Source organism: Sphaeramia orbicularis, chromosome 12 (assembly GCF_902148855.1).
Source record: "Sphaeramia orbicularis chromosome 12, fSphaOr1.1, whole genome shotgun sequence".
Taxonomy (NCBI): Eukaryota; Metazoa; Chordata; class Actinopteri; order Kurtiformes; family Apogonidae; genus Sphaeramia; species Sphaeramia orbicularis.
The window spans coordinates 23297645-23318203 of record NC_043968.1 but is presented as its reverse complement, the minus strand read 5'-3'; the positions used below and the strand labels follow the sequence as shown (position 1 = coordinate 23318203).

General features: G+C 37.7%; 1 protein-coding gene across 3 annotated transcripts; it reads left to right on the top strand.

The window, feature by feature from the left end:
- The first annotated feature begins 5316 nt into the window (after positions 1 to 5316).
- On the top strand, positions 5317 to 20178 carry LOC115430463 (protein FAM9A). 3 transcript variants are annotated; one of them, XM_030150486.1, is made up of 6 exons: positions 5317 to 5650; positions 7051 to 7259; positions 8776 to 8845; positions 8962 to 9052; positions 11695 to 11804; positions 17206 to 20178. In XM_030150486.1, the coding sequence occupies exons 1-6, from the start codon at positions 5509 to 5511 to the stop codon at positions 17562 to 17564; spliced, it is 981 nt and encodes a 326-aa protein (XP_030006346.1). In that variant the 5' UTR covers positions 5317 to 5508; the 3' UTR covers positions 17565 to 20178. The 3 variants fall into 3 exon arrangements, with proteins under 3 accessions (XP_030006346.1, XP_030006345.1, XP_030006344.1); XM_030150485.1 differs by having other exon boundaries at positions 7045 to 7259; XM_030150484.1 differs by having other exon boundaries at positions 7042 to 7259.
- Positions 20179 to 20559: the final 381 nt, after the last annotated feature.

Here is a 20559-nt window from a genome sequence, read left to right as displayed (position 1 = left end):
TATGATTCACAGTTCTGTAGAATTAGGGTCACTTTCTACAGGACTCTACCTATAATTAGATCTGTGTGGGAAAAAAAAGTATCGTGGTGGAAAACCTCTTTAAATTTTAACAGTATAAAAAACTTTTGATGAGCATAGATCAAATGGTGGGAAAAAAGTACAGCGTATTATCAGAGCAGCTTTAACAAAAGGCCTTTCAGCTGGATCAGCATTAACAGTGTAATGAATTCAGAATTACAATAGCACTGAACTTGTCAAAACTTAAAAAAAAAAAAAATGAAATGGAAAAAATAACTGGAAATGAAGAAAGTATGGAAACTTTTTTAATGAAGATATAAAAAGGAGGAGGATTCCTTAACATACTGTAGATGTGTTATTTTTCTTTCTTTCATAAAGGTGACATCTCCTTTCTGTACATTTTCTTTTTTCCTCATGCTGTGATATTTACCTTTTCCAAGGAGATTATGTTTATGCCAGCGTTGATTTGTCTGTCTGTTAGTCTGTCCATGTGCAAGATAACTCAAAAAGTTATGGACGGATTTGGATGAAAATTTCAGGAAAAGCTGGATGTCACTCCACTGGAAAAGAAGATTCCTCTTTCATCTACAGAACAACTTGAGGTTCCTGAGTGGTATTGACACCTATAGTTATATGAATGAGGTGGAGTATTTCTCTCATTCTGCTGCTGAGGCCAGTTCCAATTTTCCTGAAATTAAGCAAAGTCTCCTAGTGTACAAAAGAATCCACTTTCATCCTGACACTGCATGATATCTCACTTTTGTTACCTCCGCCAGGAGGTATTGTGATCGCTTGTGTGTTTGCTTTGTGTGTTTGCATGTTTGTTTGCGTGTTTATTTGTTTGTGTGTTTGTTTGTTTGTTAGTGTGAGAAAGCTCTACAAAGTAAGGCTTCATCTAAGTGCTCAACAGCACCATCTGCTGGTACAGAGGGCTGGCAGTAAAACATGTCTGGGCATGTCTGGACACACTGGCAAGCTGCAGAGCCCAGTGACACTGAGGAGCAGCGGACTGTGTGTAATGGACTTTGGTGTTTATTCTATTATCTGTGCGTTCTTGACAGAAAGTAAGTGTTTTCTGCTTTCTCATTGACGTATAATTTGTTCACTATTACAGTTTGTGTTTGCATGGAATTATTATGTGCAGGTTTGAGTTAGTAGGTGATAATTATGACCCTGCTTATTGTTGTTAAAGGTTAAATTACTTGTTCAACATTCAGTATGTAATGTTTTCATGTTGCTTAGCATGCTTGCCTCTGCTAATCATAATTGTGGCTATTTTATGCCCATGTAGCAGTTTATTCTTCATTTAGATGTTTGTTCATTGTGCAGAATGCTTTTCTTATACAGTTTATTGCCTATCTTTATTTCAGACCACACACACACACAGACACATATACACACACACTTTCTTAGACACAACCAAATGTTGTGAACCGATGTCCAAGTCCTGCAAGCTCATTAAAGGAAACTGAACAGATATCTCTCTCCACGTGCCTTGATTCTCTGACTGGAATCATAGTCCATAATCTGCCGCCTCAACCAGCAATCCTTTTACTGAGGCTCACCCTCAAACAGTTAGCACGATAACTCAAAAAGTTATGGATGGATTTTCATGAAATTTTCAGGAAATGTTGATACTGGCACAAGGAAGAAATGATGGTGATCGGAGGGGGGGCAGATCTGTCTTGGCAGAGGTCTGCGCTCTCCGTGTGCTTTTCTTGTTCTTCGTGTGTTCTGTTCTACACCTTGCAGTGTGTCACCACACCATAGTTCTTGAATACATCTTCTGATGCATATATGCAGAGGCAGTAAATCTACCCATCCACTGTTACAACACTGGTGCCACTGTCATGGAGGCGTAAATGACAAAGAAATTCGTGGAGAATGGATTGGTTGTCAGTCAGGCCTTCCTTTATTGTGCACAAATGAGAAACTGACAGACGAAGCTTCTCCCTGTCTCAGAAGTCAGTTCTGACCTGTCCAGGAAGTCAGTCTAACTTATTGCAGCCTGCGCTAAGCTTAATTGTGATTGGTTAGTATGATGTATGACGCTGTCGCTAAGCAGAAGAAAGAAAATAAAAGATAAAAACAGGAAGAATATAGACTTTGGAGTTGTCCTGGGAAGTTTTAGGAAGTTGGGTCATGCTGTACCTTGTGGTATGGTTAGAGACAAAGTAGCTTACAAAACATGCAGAATTGAGAAACTGACTGAGAGTAAACATTCATAGACCCTGTGGTTAAAAAGAGAATGAAAACCGAAGAGCTATCATAGGTGTCTTATAAACTAACAGAAGACTTATGGTCAGTATTAAAATCAGTATTAACACCACTAGCACACTCTGTACGCCTCACAGTACAATTATGTTATGTTCTTTAATATTTTGCTGCACATAGACATCAAGACTGAAGTAAGTCTGAGTAATGAACTGATACCAGTGTATTACTGATACATCATGTCCTCTGCATGTTAAATAAAAATAAAAAGGACTCTTCAAATGAACCTAACCTGTCTGTCACACACACTGTTTGTCTGTCTTCTGTTGATTACAGCTCCAGGCCTTTAGGCTTATACTTCAGGGTTTAGTAAGATAGCCTGGTCTAACAATACTCTTACACACTGGTAAGTAATAAAATCAAGTCGGAATATCTGGATTTGTTATGGAGTTACGTGTATTATTTGTTTATATATATATATATATATATATATATATATATATATATATATATATATATATATATAATCTTCTCTTCACAGCTGAAACTGAGACTTGCTTACTGTGACCACTATTGAGCTGTGCTTGAAGCTGTTGTCCTGTGAGCTGCCTATCACACAAGCTGTTTTTTTTTTTTTTTTTGCAATTGTTTAGTATTTTACATGATTATGATCATTTTACATATACGCAACCAATTCATGTAATGATGTCACTGATCATGGCTAAACTTCATAATTCATTCATCTCTTTTCTCTATACTGTGTATTTGGAAAACACTTGGATCGTCACACAATTTCACATACAAAAGCCACTCATAGAATCATAGTTACACCCGGTACAGACTGTATCACACTATTGCACCAGTAAGATTTAACTGTGTGTTGGTGAAGCAGACAGTAGAGCATCAAATGTGTTAAATGTGTTGAAAATGTGTCAAAAAGAAATGTAAATATTCAAATGTATATATCAGAAGAGGAGGCATAGTTGAGATAGTTGGCTACTGGCTACAATGTAGCATTCAATAGGGTTTTCTGGCTGCTTTCCCTGACTTATGACTACATGACTCTGTTTAATACTGGTATGTGGATCTTAGCTGCAGTGAGCTGAGAGTTTTCGCCTTCACTATCACACATTTTAGTCAGAAAAACATTGAATTCAGTTTGATATCTGCAGGCCAAAAGTATAGAAAAGAATATTGCCTATAATAAAATGTCAGAAAGCCCTGGTAATTGTCACATTCACACTTGAGTTCATACCTTAAGTAAATTAACGTAGTGAATATACAGATGTAGGGCTAGTAAATTATAGAAAAATGAATAATGATAATTAAATACAAGAATCAATAAACAGCAGAATAGAACTGTTAAATCTATCTATCTATCTATCTATCTATCTATCTATCTATCTATCTATCTATCTATCTATCTATCTATCTATTGTAGGGGCAATTTACATATATTCCATATAACTTTATATATATTCCATATTACATATAAGATTGTTTGAACTCTGAACTCAGTATTATATGAGACTGGGGTTTTTGTCCTGTTAGAGCTTGGGTTTGTTGTACTTTGTGTTTTTTCAAATGATGAAGGACATTTGGACATCTGTGTGGAGGAGAGGTGCTTTCTCACAGACAACTTTATCTCTTCCTGTACTCTTTCACATTCCAGGCCGACCCTTTTCATTAGTTTCACATAAGAGACTATGACCAACTGTATTTTCTTCTATCTATCTATCTATCTATCTATCTATCTATCTATCTATCTATCTATCTATCTATCTATCTATCTATCTATCTATCTATCTATCTATCTATCTATCTAAAAGTTTTTTGGATACCGCATGCTTTAGTGATATATTGTATTAAGAATCACTCTTAAGTCATTGAACTCTGCCAAGTATTGTGTCATTTTCCATATCCTCCCTTCTGCACATGCTCTCTTCTCACTGGAAAAAATCTAAATCTTGCCAAGTGTATTTTTCTAATTTCTAGTCAAAATATGTCATCACACTTAAAGTAAGACATAATCACCTAAAGAGTAACTTTTGAGTGAGATATAAGAACTTATTTTAGACAATAGATCTTGAAAATCTTATTTCAAGAAATCTCACCAATATAATTTTCACTTTTTTTTTTTTTTTTTTTTTTTTTTTTGCTTAATTCAAGGTGTTTTTTTTTTTTTTTTTTTTTTCTTTATTCAAGCAAAAAAAAAAAAAAAAAATCTGTCAATGGAACAAGTGAAAATTATCTTGGAAAGATTTCTTGAAATAAGATTTTCAAGATCTATTGTCTAAAAGTAAGTTCTTATTTCTCACTGAAAAGTTACTCTTTAGGTGATTATGTCTTATCTATCTATCTATCTATCTATCTATCTATCTATCTATCTATCTATCTATCTATCTATCTATCTATCTATCTATCTATCTATCTATCTATCTATCTATCTATCTATTTTTCCTGACTGTCCTTCGAAGAGAGCAGACGTGTTTTTCTGAACTCTGCTATCTGCTGGTTTCTTCCTGCCTCCCCCACTCTGCTTGGCCTTGCAGTGTCTCGTTTGGAGCGAACCCACTGGACTCTTATCTTCGTACACTCATTCCACAAGTATTACACAGGTCATGCATCCCCCCCTCCCCCTATTCCCCTTCACGTCTGCTGTCGGCCTTGACGTTCACGCTGTCCCCCAATTTCCCTTCAAATCCATGAAAAAATCCCAGCATGTGTCCACGTGTACTGTGTGGAAAAATGTATGATGTCTTACATTTGTGCTTTGCATTATCTTCTTCTGTACTTTTAACGCAGTTTTTTTCGTGGGATGGGTCTTGTGGCAGCGCGTGTTGCAGCGGCTGAAGACCCTAATCTTCGAATGGAATTTCGTTTGATGTACTCTGTACTGTCAAATGACAATAAAGGCAACCTTCCTATCTATCTGAACTTAAATAAGTTTGACAGCTCTGGATTAACCTTGGAAAAAAGCACATTCAAGTCAATAAAACACCAAATACCAGGTTGTTCATTTCAGGGTTTGTTTATTTTTTACTCGACTTTTATTGTGAAAAACCTGACCCCGGATATCCGGTTTCTGCTGGTGTGGAAGACAGCTGTTATCAGCAGTCAGGACAGTGTTGTTTATGCTTTGTGAAATCCTTCCGGATAATTGTATGGTTGTTTAACACACTGACTTTCGGTGTCCGTGTCCCGGCTGTCTGTCTGCATCTGTCCCGGGCTTTCGTCGCTCCTCGCGCGGCCTGTCTCCTCCGTGTTGACCGGACCATGGTTTTGTCAACATCACAGCAAGTCGCCCTGGCTTTCACGGCGGTGCTTTTTACATTTGTCGTCCTGCCGAGGTTGTTTGGCGTCGGCGGAGGCACAGGGACCAAGGAAACCAGATTTGACCCTCGCTACACTAGGAAAGGTATGAAATGCTTTGTTCTGAAAAACCATAATAAAGTACTGAGCACGTGCGTTATTGTCACCGAGGACTGTAAATATTGAAGGGATGCTGCACCACACCCAGAGCAGATGGGTGATAATGCAGGATGTTCAGTGCCATTACAGCTGCAGTCCCTCCAGGACAGGTACAGGCCACTGAGGCACCACAGGGACGTCCTACTATCATGTCCATGCATGGGTTTGTGTCTGGGTCCATCTGTTGCAGAATGTCAGGGACTTTCTGGCATCAAACTGTCCACATGAGTCAGCTTACAGAGTAGACCTGTTCTGGCCTTTTCTGCATTGTTTGCAGCAACAGTTTTGTTCTGACATCAGCATTTCAACTTTGTAAAGCACTACTGTTTTGGCAGATAATATTTGTGCATCCCACATTAGCCCATAAAGACCCAGTTCTACTTTTATGTCAGTGCCCAAATGAATTTTCTCTATATGTAGCTTTTCTTAAGTGATTTATCAGCATTTATTATAATATTAACCTGTGTTTTGCATTTTTTTCCCCCAGTAAATATCAGGTATTTTCCTATTTTTAGTTCACTGATCATATAGATGTTCATTAAAACTCAGATGAAAATTTAGGGTTATTATATCAGACAGAGAAAACTGCAGAAAATGTGACTTTTATTTATTTTTAGCAAAATCTCCACTGTCATTGATCCAACTCCATGGGTTTTACTGGTGGATCAATGATAACGATGTAATGGCTTCCATTACATTATAAGCTTAATGATGAGCTGATCATTAATTGAACCAGGTGTGCTGAAAGAGGAAATATCTAAAACATGCATGATTCTGGCCCTCGAGGACCAGGTTTAGACACCCCTGTCCTACCATAACACACTAAGGTTGAAATTATGAATTTCAGATTATTTCTATGAGTGAACTATAAAGGGTTAAATTGCCTGAATTTTATTTACAAGCTCTTGGTTTGATTCAATTCCTCATTTGATTACCAATTTTGCTCTGACATTTAAAACATTCTCAGAAAAATGATGTTAATCTGGCACATTATTAATAAATATGGATGTTTACTTCAGGAGCTGCCCCTGATGCACTTACATTAGTGTACTTTTATAGAGACTAACAAGAGGCATAAAGTGCTCTCTTTAGTGCTGTGGTGACTAATAGGGTTAAAGCTCAAGCTTCACTCTGAAGGAAATGGATATTATCATTTCAGCTTTCCAGTATATTTTACCACAGTTTGAAAACTGATGAGCTGTCACCATGGCAACCAAACTGCCTCCATCCACTGATACAAGGTGTAAGGTGCAGCTTAAAGACGTTATGTTTGTAAAACTAAATGGTTCGGTGTTTCAGCTCCGTCAGTGTGTTCTCTTGGTGTTGTATTTGTGGCAGCAGGTCCAGGTCCCGGTGCAGTCAGAGGTCAACCCATCAACATGAACGGGCCGGGGTCATCTCAGACCTCTGAGAACATGCAGCAGATGAAGAAGCTGATGGAGCAAGAGCTGAAGAGTGACAAGTACAAATCCAACAGCAACAAGGGCTATGTATTTACACTCATGCCTCTGTATGCCATTGGAGTTGGAGTATTTGCAGCCTACAAGTTTTTAAAGGTAAGGGAAAATGCCTGTAGTTAGTAGAATGTTTTACAGCATTTGTACAGGTGCTTGAAATGCTTGAAAATGCGTGAATTTCAATGTTGTGATTTCAAGGTCTGAAAAGTACTTGAATTTTAGTTGAAGTGCTTGCAGTTATAAGTCTGTGATGAAATTTATTTATTTATTTATTTTTAATATCAACTCAAGCCAAACATACGTACAGAGAGGTGATACATTTTGAAAAGTAAAACTTAATGTCAAAAAGAAAATTAGCGGTTTTTCTCAGGTCGACTCCAGGTACATGTTTATCTTAATCTTCGTCTCTGCGAGTGTGCCTGAAGAACGTCAAGTGGCTTCCCTTTTTTGGGATTAGTTTTTGCTATTATAAAACATAAATTTAGATGTTTATAGCATGATACAGTGTACATCATTGTGATAACAAGTGGGAAAAAAAATCCTGAGTATTCCTGTAGATATGTATTTTATCTAGGGCTGGGCATTATGGAAAAAAATCATATTGTCATATTTTTTTTCGTATCAGACAATATCGATAAGTATCACAATATAAATCAAATCACTATTTTTGTCAAGCTTAAATTTTCCATTACTCATAAGTTAGTTGTGAAGACAGCAGAAGGTTATTTTTGTAATTTAAATATAATTTGTTTTCTGTCAGAGGTTGAACATGACAGATGTGCTGAAGAACATTTTACAACTGTTTCAGATAATTAAAACAGGTACATATATTTAAAACTAAACTAAAAGTCTGACCAGCAGGTAAAAGCTTTTAAGTTTTAAAAGAGACCACAAACGAAACAAACCATCTTCACCAAACAATACGGGGGGTATGTATGTGGTGGTGTGTTCTGTAACTGCCATAACTGGCATAAACCGATAATAAAACTTATCTTGCTTTGAACGTCTGACTCCTAGCTTCTATGCCGCACCCTACTTTTCAGTAACCTGGTCGCCCGAGTTCTTGGTCAGATTTTCTCCCGAGGGAACACGCATTATCTCCCGCTGCAGCCCAAACCTTAGTGTGTGTGCTGCGGCTGCTCTTACACCTGTGCTGTGTGTGTCAAGCCTATCTTGGCGTAGCTCTAGTGTGATATATTTGGAGCAGCGCTACTTAATTATGATTGGCTGTTCTTACGTCTGTCAAAACATGGATGAATGAATTCTGTCGAAATTGTATCGAGCATGTCTCATATTTCTATTGAGGAAAAGTTATATTGTGATATAATGTCATTTTATCGCCCAGCCCTAATTTTGACCCAGCTATAAGGTGCTGTGCAGGAAAAATTTGAAAATGACCCTTAAAAATGCTGGAAAAGTGCTTGAATTTGACCTTGAAAATAGTGTGCGAACCCTGGTTTTAAAAGGTTAGGTGTGGGCTTCAGCTGAGGAAAGCTGCAGCTGATGCATATGAATTTGACAATAACCAGGTGGGCTGATTTATGTATTTACACTAAACAACATGGAATAATCTTAAATGCTGATCATGTCTTTTCATTTAATGTTTAATTCATAGATCAAGTCTGCTGATGACCAGGCTCAAAAGGAAAAATTTGCAAAAGGGGCCAAAAAATCAGTGGAGGCAGGTGTGTGCCGGGACTTCTGTTTGTTTTATATGCATTTGTCTGTTCACGTGTACTGTAGATTTAGTTACCATGAACAATACAGATAATGGCTTCCTCTGTCGTGTGTGTTTGCACAGAAAACCAGTTAAACGAGCTAGAACAAAGGCTCGCCCAGACTGAGCGGATGCTTAATTCTATCCTCACCCAGTTGGATCCACTTACTAACTGGTTAGTCATCACTGCCATGTTAACTCCATGTAAATACAATATTTATTGCTGCTGGCTAACGGTTGGTGTTGCTCTAGTTTTCTGACAAAAAAAAAATTTCACAAGTATGCTATTCTACAGAGCCCGGGAGGGGACATGCAAAAAATAAAAATTATTGCGTTATAACGCAAAAGTATTGCGTTATAACGCAAAAACTATTGCGTTATAACGCAAAAACTATTGCGATATAACGCAAAAGTATTGCGTTATAACGCAATAGTTTTGCGTTATAACGCAATCATATATGCTCTCTCTTGATTGAGGTCCGTACATAATACATTGTAATCCAGTTCGGGTCCGACCGTGCCAGGTCTGACACGCCCCCCTGTCCTGTGTAGTATGACCATAACTCTTTCATTATTAGTCCGATCGGAAAAATTCCAACGGTTTTTGAATGAAATTCCTATTTGCCCAGCTTCATGTCTGTGTGCAGCTTCATGGATACAGATGTATGTGCGCCAAGTGTGAATGATCTGCGCATGAGAAGGAGGATGTGCGCATTGTATTAAAATCCTTTACACTCCTGAGCCTCAGATGGTCCACCTGGACTGGTTTTCTTATTTTGATCATAAAAAGGTCGGAAAATATGCTTTGAGTCGTTTTGTCAATTTTTGCAGACCACTTCGAACGTTCAATATTGCAATCACTATTTGTTTTAATACTGTAATAACAATTTAAAATGACAAAAAACACAAAAACGGAATTATTTTTTTTTTTTTTTTAGTTTTAGCAGAAAAACACTGAAATTAGACATGGATACAGCATTTGAAAGTTAAATATGAACTTTAAAAGTATAAAAACTGTTTAAAAACAAGCTGTGTGAGTATTTGCCTTTTATTGTGCAAAAACAGGGTAAAAATCCAAACTCTACAGGTGTGTCCCCCCCCCCCCCCCCCCCCCCCCCCACACACACACACACACACACACAGGGCATTTGTCCGTTCTGTGTCTGCAGAGTGCCTTCTGCAGAAACAGTTGTGTCAGTTCACAGCTCTGATCCAGGCAGTGCTCCTATGGCACAGTCTGCACATGGAAAATAGTCTGTTGAAACGAAAAGTCCGTCCTCCTGTGGATGTGTTGAATATCTGTGGTATTTGGACTGATCATCATCAGGCTCTTCCTCCGTCCTTCATCTGTGTGTGGACTGTCTTCAGTCTCTGCTCTCATCACCAGAGCCTTTGCGCATCACCGTGACTTCTCTCTCTTCATCCTTGAATGTAACTACCGGTGGACACATGGAAAAATAACACACATAGAACAATTTATTAGACAAACAAAACAAGGTCAAATTGTACTATTGAAGAAAAAAAGTCACCGAACATCAGCGTATGCGCTCTTACTTTGTAGAGCGTCATGCGCACTTTTACGCACAGAAAGTCCAACATACTCCAAACTAACACATACTCTACACGGTTCGTACTTTATTCTATAAAACCACGATGCAGTATAATCGTCAGTTTACACATATACTAAAGTGAAACAAGTAAAAACTCCATAGAAAAAAGCAGACAGTGCTTCAGTCATGTAGAAAATCCACTAAATGGAACTGGGTGAACTTTACCTTTCTTCTTAGATGTTGCTCCATCAGTCGCTCCTTCGGTCACAAATCCATCCGTAAACCTCCAGGGGGGTCATGGGACTTGGGATATCCGTCTTGCCTACATTTTCCAAAACTAGATCTAATCCGTTATCCACTCCGTTATGCGCTCCGGTTCTTCGCTCCGTGAATCCGCTCTGCTGTGTGCGTCCCCAGTCACCGAATGGCTTATTTTGCGTCTTCTAGGACAGGTGCCCGTGAAATTTTCGCACTGACCCGAGAATGTCCATAAAGCACAGAGTCTCAGGTTTCAGAAACCGTTGGAATTTTTCTGATCGGACAAATAATGACAGAGTTACGGTCATCTGAACTACACATGCATAGGGCACAGGACTGCAGGTACAGATGTGTCTGACCTGACGACCTGTCCGATCCCGAATGCAGATCCCAATGCAAAAACTATTGCGTTATAACGCAATACTTTTGCGTTTAAACGCAATACTTTTGCATTATAACGCAAAAACTATTGCATTATAACGCAATACTTTTGCGTTATAACGCAATACTTTTGCGTTATAACGCAAAAACTATTGCATTATAACGCAATACTTTTGAACTATTGCGTTATAACGCAATAAATTTTTTTCTCTTCATGTCCCTTCCCGGGCTCCGTACTATTCTGTATAAAAATAGCAATAATATATGATAAATAACAAAATGCAGTAATTTGTAGTATTTATTAATGATTTCTGTACTGTATGAATTTTTATGAATTTTATGAATGTAGGTGAATGATTTAAAGTATGTATTTCATTATATGCATGTATTTGGGGACTGGTAATCATTTTATTGTAGTTTTTAGTAATTCGGTATAGTTTATCTGCTTTGGATGCATATCTCTTGATATTCTTTTCTGTAAGTATGCTCAACTAAAACAAATGTGGAGACTTGTTAAACAACTGAACTGCACCAAGTTTGTTATTGCTCATAACATTGGTTCAGATGTGTTTACACAGTCTCTTGCGGTCTTTTTTTTTTAACCTTCTGTTGTGTGTTTTCTTTGCAGTGTGAAGTCAGTGGCTCAAGAACAGAAAAATGAGATTATGAGCCAACTCCAGACCATCCGATACCTGATGAAGAAGAGAGGAATGGACTGTCCGCCCCTTAACATTAACGGTGGGCTCATTCACCATCTCTGGCACAACAGATCATACATCAGCTGGTTTAGTAACAGTCAACTTACACCTGTTGGGCTAACTGGTGGTACATTATTCCAATTAAAACACAAAACAATAAGTTCTAGCTTCAGAAGACAAATTGTCAATTAGAAAGCAGCAGAAAAGAGGTATATTTCATGCAAATTGTGGCTGTGCTGTACGTGCTATTGCAACATTGCAACCCCCCACCCCACCCCAAAAAAAACCAAAACAAACTCTTACACAATTTGTTTCTCAAACGAAGTAGCCACACTGAGAGGTACTTTGCATTTGAACTACAGGTTGTGGTTTAGGAAAAATGTGGTTATACACCCACAGCTGCCTTTACTTCCGTTTTTTTTTCTTGCTGTATTTTTCACTGTCAGCACACCATGTTCTCAGACTTATAGTGAGACACAAGTGGAGTTTCACTCCCCCACGTCTCTTACCAGAGAACTAAGCTCTTTCCTATATAACTGAAATCATCACTGGTGGTTCAGCTAGTAAGTATCCTTACCTGTAGATAGAAAGCTCCAAATTGGAGTAACTCCTTTGCATAACCAAATCTATCCACGCCCTGTGTTGGTGCTGTAGATAGATTTAGGATGCGCCTCTGCTGTCTTGGAATAGTGTAAAAGTTATGTGTAAGTTGTTGTGGTGTAATGTGGGCACATCCTAGTATTAAAATGACAAAATCCCTACAGAAGAAAATTGTGCATTAAGACATGTGAATCAATATCACTAAATGGTGCCTTTCAGACTTCAAAATGTGTAAAAACCTTGAGATTTTCCACTTTATGCTCAATGTGTTAAATCGACTGTAGGCTGTTAGAAATGCATGTTGGTCCAGCTTCCACATTTTTTATACATTTTTTGCTAGCAGACAAAGTACAAGCAGACCACAAAATATGAAACAAATATGTCCACCCTGTCACTGACATATACATGTAAAAATAAGTGACAGGGTGGACAGTTTTGGCTAAAGTTAGCATTTGACCACATGTTGGACCTTGAGTTGTCAAAGCAGGCCATCTTTGAAGAAGACTGAGTAATGTTCAACAAACATTTTAGATTTCTGAAAAGTTTTATATTAAACGATGTTTTGTGGTGACAAGGTAGACATGCTGAGCTTGACAACATCAAAGGATAAACACAAAATGATGAAAATTATGAAATATAAATGTAAATACTAAATGTGCTGGCAGACTATGTTTCCACCTCAATTAAAGACACTGTAAATGATGATGATGTCATCAGTGATGTCATCAAGCAGAATATTTCTGGGGCGATTCCCCCAAAGTGGAAAAAAAAAAAAAAAGATTCCCCCAAAGTGACAGAGTGGACAGCAATTTCAAGGACATATGTAGAATAATAAATATTATTATAGAAATAAAATAGAAATTATCAAAAGACTTGTTTTATTGAAAAACTCATGTTTAATGACATTAAAAAAATATTTTAATTTGTTTTCATTTAAACACTTATCAATCTCATTAAAGTTAGAAGGGCAGAAGGGGTATGTGGAATATGCAAAAGAACATTTCAAGAGGTTTAAAGTTGTACTGATATGTATGATATGTGTAAGTGTTTGCCCATTTATAATAAAACCCCAGAATTTCATTGTTTAGTGACGTGTTCATGGTGACAGATTCTGCTGGGGGACACCTAAGGCACCTTATAGTGATACTGACCCGTGTGTCTTTGTTAAAACATGCTATTCTCAGTAGAACTGAAACAATAAACTGAGTAATAGTGATGAAACGATTAAAAAAATTATTTGATTCCAATTTCCTGAATCGAAGCTTCGTTTCCTTAATTCCACAGCTGCAAAATATTGGTTCTGCTGTTGTGCTTTACACGGACGCTTATTGCGACGCACATGATGCCAAGATCAAAACAAACAAGAAAAGCAATCGGAGAGCGCAGACCTCCGCCAAGACGGATCTGCCCCCCCGATCACCACAAAAATTTAATCAGTTGTTCCTTGTACCAGTACCAACATTTCCTGAAAATTTCATGAAAATCCATCTATAACTTTTTGACTTACCTTGCAAACAAACACAGAAACAAACAAACGAACACACAAAGCAAAGTGATCACAATACCTCCTGGCGGAGGTAACAACATGGAGTGTAGCTCAGAAGAGACCAGGACAAAAAGGCATTTTATAGTGTCCCCACACTTTAAAATGGGGAAAAAACACATTGCAATGCATCCATTGTGGTATGGAGCTTGTTTCACAAGAGCATGACTTCATTTATGCAGCATTTACAGAAACACCTGTTCTGTATTAGTCTTGAAAGCAGAGCCAACACAAGGTAATAATGTTGAAGCAAATGCTAATATGGTAATATAATGAATGCTCAGAATGTTTGTAACAGTTGCTTGTTATGACATTAACTTAAACTCAAGAAGAAACTAAATGTGCCAAACAACAGACAAGTTATCTCCTAACTGAGTTGGAGTGGCCTTGGTCCAAAAAAATATCTTCTGGGTGCAATTGGGAGTGTGGGATACTGATAAGGAAACAGTTCTTCTTTGTTGTTGTCCCACTGGCCTTCATACTTCTGAAACTAAAATGTTTAACATTAAGGATACATTTGTGAAAGAATCAGTACCCAGTATGTTTCTATGTCTCTGCCACTGTGCTACTGAAAAATTCCCTCTTATTCTGACATAATATTTCCATCAACCCAAAGTAGCACCAGCTCTGAAAACCCCCCCACTGTGATTCATTCTTCTTTCATACTGAATCAGTTTGGAGGTGCACTAACCCGACATGGTATGTTACAGTTATTACTGTTGAGCCTTATGGTTTTTTTGACACTGCTGGAGGAAGTTGCTGGAGGACTGAAGAGCCTCGTGTGGTTTGGGTGCAGGTTGACTACCCTTGTTGTAGGCGGTATCTGAAATTCCATTCTAACATGCAAATTAATTGGTTTTTAGTATATCAGATTCTGTAGTATGAAACCAAAAGTATGTGAATTGCATAATATTTCTAGGTAAATCTCACAGTATGCAAACACCAGACCCTTACTGCAAATGTCTCATAATGCAATGCACTCATGATGACGACAAAGAGACAGAAGGTTCAAAGAGCCTGGTGGTCAGTAGTATTACACAGGTGTCAGTAGAGGTGAGTTGATCAGTTACCACGGTCACGAGTCCCCAACTGACAAGTCGGCTCTCAGTAAGTGATGCATATTCACACCAAAGTTGTCGAAAGACACAAGATTCCACATTTTATGAATAAGCTGTTTGAATCTCTCCCTTCACTACACAACAACTTTCTGATATTTGGAGGGGATATGAACTGTGTTATCAATCCCAGCTTAGATCATTCTACTCCTAAAACTCTGACCCTTGTACTTGTAGATGTGACACAAATATTACTTTCTGAATGATTTTGCCCCAAAATCAATGTCTGAAGGGACCACTGGCAATCTCCACATTATCAGATCTGGCCCTCTTTAAAAAAAGTTTGGACACCCCTGCCGTAGATGTAAATGTAGTCGAAATATCACTTGTTGCAGGGGTGTCAAAGGTGTTGCCCATGGATCAAAACCAGCCCACCAAAGGGTCCAAGCCGACCCGCGGGATGAAAGGTGCAAAAATTACACTGAAAATGTTAATGGTCAAGGATGTCAAACTGGTTTTAGTTCAGGGACCACATACAGACCAGTAGGATCAAACCAAAGTAAAATAACACATTAACCTATAAATAATGACCCCAGATTTTCCTCTTGGTTTAATGTAACAAAAATAATATGACATTATCCCTCTAAAGCAGGGGTGTCCAAACTTTTTTTAAAGAGGGCCAGATCTGATAATGTGGAGATTGCCAGGGGCCAGTGGTCCCTTCAGACATTTTTTAAACAGTAAAAATTACATATAAAAGTGCTGTTCTACAACAATTTAATTTTCATTGTCACATTTTATTAATGTTAATTTTTTTAAATGGCAATGTAACCAAATCTAAGCCACTCAGGTCTGAACAAATTAAAAAAAAAACAAAAAACAATTCTGCCTTCCTTTCACATCTGGAGTCAGATAACATAGAACAAACTGTGTGGAGTATCTTAAACGTCCAAGAAGTTGATAAAAATCTTAACCCCACATTCATTTCACACATAACTTATATGAGTAATCATTACTCATATATTACTCAGTAATGCAAAGTCTGTTAACGTTTAAGATGAAAACATATGACTCTTACTCTTGTCTTTCACAAAATCATTCAGAAAGTAATATTTGTGTCACATCTACAAGTACACAACACCAGCAGTTAGAGGCAACTAACCTGGCAACATGGTAGCCTGCCTTGGTGGTGAATTCATTGAACTCCCAGGTTCACATGAAGAGTCACTGTTGTGAGTTTAAAGCAGCTTGAATTTGCTTCACTTTTTCGGAACGCTCACTCCCTGCTAGCTTGTCGTATGCGTTAGCATGTTTTGTCTGCTTGTGTCTCTTCACATTGAATTCCTTAAACAAGGCAACAGTCTCTTGACAAATTAGGCAAACACAATCGCCTCGATTTTCAGGGGAAAAAAAATTATAATTCCCATCTCTCCTGGAAGCGGTGGCCCTCACTGTCAACTTTTTTTTTTTATTTACAGGCGCCATGGTTAGAAATTAGCGAGAAGGGTTCACGGCAAGGTCACAGAGCCAGATAGAGTTAGAGTGGTGCTGCCACCATGAGGTGAAAGGAGAAAGTGCATTTTGAACCTTTTATGATTCATGTACTCGGTTCAACGGTCCAAGCGGGCCATAAATGATACATTCTAAAACCCAAGCTGTGGGCCGTATAAAATCTGACCGCGGGCCGTGATTGGCCCCTGGGCCGGACTTTGGACATGCCTGCTCTAAAGGATGACAACTCCAGTTTTTCTCTTTGTTTTAGTGCAAAACAGTAACATAAAATTATGAAAATATTTACATTTACAAACTTTCCTTTAACAACAAATTGTGTATAACCATAACAAATATGAACAACCTGAAATGTCTAAAGATAAAGAAAATTAAGTGTAATTTTCACAGTATTCTTCCTGTTACTAAATGTTTGGTGCCCTTGTAGATCTGATCCATAATGTACATGTGTAATGATAAGTTGAGGCATAATACAGTCAAAATTGCACTTACTTTTCTTAAGAATTTTTTTTTTTTTTTTCCAGTTATTCACATCTTTTTTGCCCGGATACTGTATAGATGCAAATATTGTCATAATTTAATGTTATTTTTTGCACTAAACAGAGAAATTTGACATTGTTTATAGGCTCTTATATTAATTATTTTAGTGGTCTGGTCCATTGGAGATCAGATTGGGCTGAATGTGGCCCCTGGAAAAAGTGACTGACAGCTTTGACATGTTGTGTCTGTTGCAGAAGGGTCTTGTGAGCGTAACCTGGAAGACCTCATTGAGTCCCTCGGGGCCAGTGACACCTTGGCAGCAGAAGCTTCAGTAGTGAACAAGCAGACATCTGAAGGAGCAGCAGGGGCGTCTGAACTCTGCCAGAAACCTTTAGAAGATGAAGACGAGGCTCCAAGTGAAAGCACAGAGGTGAAGGAGCTCACACAGGAGGAATCTGAACAGGAAGGGGATGGAGAGGAGGATGGAGAGGGCGAAGGATTGGAAGACTCTGAGCTCATGCCTTCGTTAGAGGACGGCACTGAAACAAACATTGAGGAGATAGGAGTGGAGCAGCTGGTATCTGGACTCAGGCGACGCAACAGGCCAGAGTGAACTGTCTGCAGGACACTGTGCAGAAATGTGACCGATTATTCTGAATATTTAATATCAGAGAGGTTTTCAGAGTCCATCTACATGTTCATCCAACATTATATTTATCAGAGTAAACACATAGGGCTATCTTTTCCTGTTGCAGCTACAAAGACATGTGGTAAATGGGTTACAGTAAATGATTATTTTCATCATTGATTAGTCTGTCCTTCGTAAATTCCTTAAATTGACATGAGTGCTGTTTTTCACTAGTCCAGGAGGAAATGCCAAAATACTTCCCTGACCCACAATAGGCAACAAATATGCACAAATGTTGTATATTTGTTTTGGAAAAAATCACTGAAATTAGGATTTTGATTCTGTCAGCTAATTGGTTATTCATTGCCTCTCCAGTGCTTGGGTCCCATTAGATTTCAGCAGCCATTTAAAAATGTTCATGTTAAAAGAAAAGCTTAAATCACAGTTGGTCAACATTTCAGTGTTTATGTGTGCACTTATGAGGTGCATCTTGTTAAATATAAACTTAAAAGCCAGTTATTCAGCTCAAACATTACAGAAGATAATGTGAAAAGACTGGTATCTGGTGGATTTTTTTTAATAACGCAAAAAATTTTTTAGCAAGTTGGAAGCGAACTTTCACAAAATTCACCAAAAATAAAAATGTAAAGTTTGACAAGGCTCTAATACACAGAGGATGTGGAACACTCTGAAATGACTGATGTCTTTTTTCATGTTTGAGACAGAGAAATAATGTCTCCTCATCATAACCACCACAAACAGGTGATCAATCAGAATCTACGTCAGAATTTTTGCCAAAAAAAAAAAGTGTTTCCATGTCCGCTAGGTACATTTATTTGCTCTTTGGCAAAAAAAACAAGACAAGATAACTTGTGAGGTTTTTTTTTTTTTCTTTTTTTGGGGAAATTTATCTTAAATTTTGTTATTTTCATTATGAGAGATGTCAAAATGCAAATTAAATATGGTTTACGGACTCACATCTACAGACACCACTCCAGAATCTAATGCGAAATAGCCACGTATATGGAAGGGGGGGGTTATGCCATGTCTTATTCCACCCCTTCCTATTGCATGTTTTCATTGAAATACTAGCTGATTACAGAGCTGAGCTAGATCCAGATTCATTTTACTCTTATGTGTGAGATCATTTTGCACCACATTAGCTTTATAAAACATACTACGACATATATTTCTACACTTCTGTCTTTCTTTATCAGTGCCACTTTACATTTTAACCTTTAGATTACACTTCATGTGTTTAAGTAAAAGTCATCCTCAGTTTTACGTACATTTGTTTATTCAGTGCGTTTACTGTATACGCTCCCTGGGTGTATCATTGTTGAGGTTTTTTCTGCATGTTTTATGTGACTCATTTATCATTGGAAGTATTTTGCACTCTGTTATTTAACTTGAAGCCTTTCACGCCCAGCCTTTATGTCTAAGTTAGTCTGAAGAGAATGTTCTGTCAGTTTATCTGAACCCTGCATCACTGTCTGCTGCCACCATCAGACTCAAGTAATATTCAGTAATAATGACAAGTTCACTGTATCTGGACTTATTTAGGCAAACTACACTTGCACACGGTATCTAATATTGTGTGTGTGATGCTTTCATGATCCACAAGTCTTAACATAAATAGTTTTTTTTTATATTTAATAAATGAATGCTGAGTTATGCAGCCTCTAAATGGACAGACACTAACACTGCTGTGATGAGTGTATGCTTAAATTACAAAGTAGTGTAATGTGCATTTTAGAAGTGTGATTGCAGGCTAGTGGCATGTTGTTGATACATCAGAACATATTAATGCATGCTGTTATTTTCTACAACTTCCTTTTCGCTTGCAAAGTGTGACTGCATGATCTTTTTTATTTATTCACTTAAGAGGAAAAGGACAATCATTTGTACAAGGAAAACATTAGCTCTAAGTTAATGTTTGATTTCTCCCTATTGTTGCACATCAGAACTAGGATATACAGCACAGGTAGAATGACACTTAGTGAAATCACGTAGATGGCTTTAGACTGAAAGTCCAACAACTTTTTGGGAGTATTGCTAAAAGCCTTCCTGGTTGTGTTTTCATGTACATATTTGTTGTAAGAACATCCATCTATAGATACAGTGGCATGTGTGGAATATTGACCCAAATGTCCCAAATACAATAATATATTGGGTTTCTGATTTTATTGAATTGTAAATTGTCCTGATATTATTTAATAATATCTAAATGGCCCAATATTCATGACAATCACATCTCCACGGCTGTTAATTCAGTGTACTTACTGTAACTGTTAATACAGTTGTCTAAACTAGTAACCAATGAGTATTTTTTGCTAAAATTAAAACCCCCTGTTGTAATTTCAGGTATATCAGCATTATATAGTTTCACCTTCAAAATTTCACACCTGATTTTTAAGCCCAAGTTTCATCCTATAGATTTCCATGATCCACCTTTAGCCCATATGCCTTAAACTCTTTTGTAAATGTTATGTGTCATTTGTTCTCCCTCATGCATAATGTTATATGTTTGTGTTGTATATCATGTGGAAGTAGAGTGAAACAGGCCTTAGTAGAAAATAAAACCAAAAGTCACAACTATTATTGATCTGCATATGATTATTTAAGGTTAATATTTACTTTATATTTGCTGCTCTTGTACATGCATCCAGTGTCCAAAGTCATAGACATATGAAACAGAAACAAAATACTATTGCCAAGCTGCTAGTCTTTCTTTTTTATGAGCATTTCTGAAGCATTTAAACACACCAATAAGTGCCTGTGAGGCCCACAGTTGGCTCTAGGTTTTCCCCTACCAAAGATATAATTTTCTTAATTTATGTACATTTGTTTCATTCCTGCTTAGATGTGTGTTTGTACTGTCCTTGTGTGCGACTGTCTCACCACACGGCTTATGGGCAGTAGAGGAGAAACAGGGACTTTTTACGTGGTGGTGCAGTGGTTAGCACTCGTGCCTCACAGC

Bases quoted from the DNA above. Each gene is read 5' to 3' on its own strand.
- LOC115430463 (XM_030150484.1), top strand. From the start codon at position 5,509: ATGGTTTTGTCAACATCACAGCAAGTCGCCCTGGCTTTCACGGCGGTG. The intron at 5,651-7,041 runs GTATGAAATGCT...TATTTGTGGCAG, and splicing joins CCCTCGCTACACTAGGAAAG to CAGGTCCAGGTCCCGGTGCA. The intron at 8,846-8,961 runs GTGTGTGCCGGG...GTGTTTGCACAG, and splicing joins CAAAAAATCAGTGGAGGCAG to AAAACCAGTTAAACGAGCTA.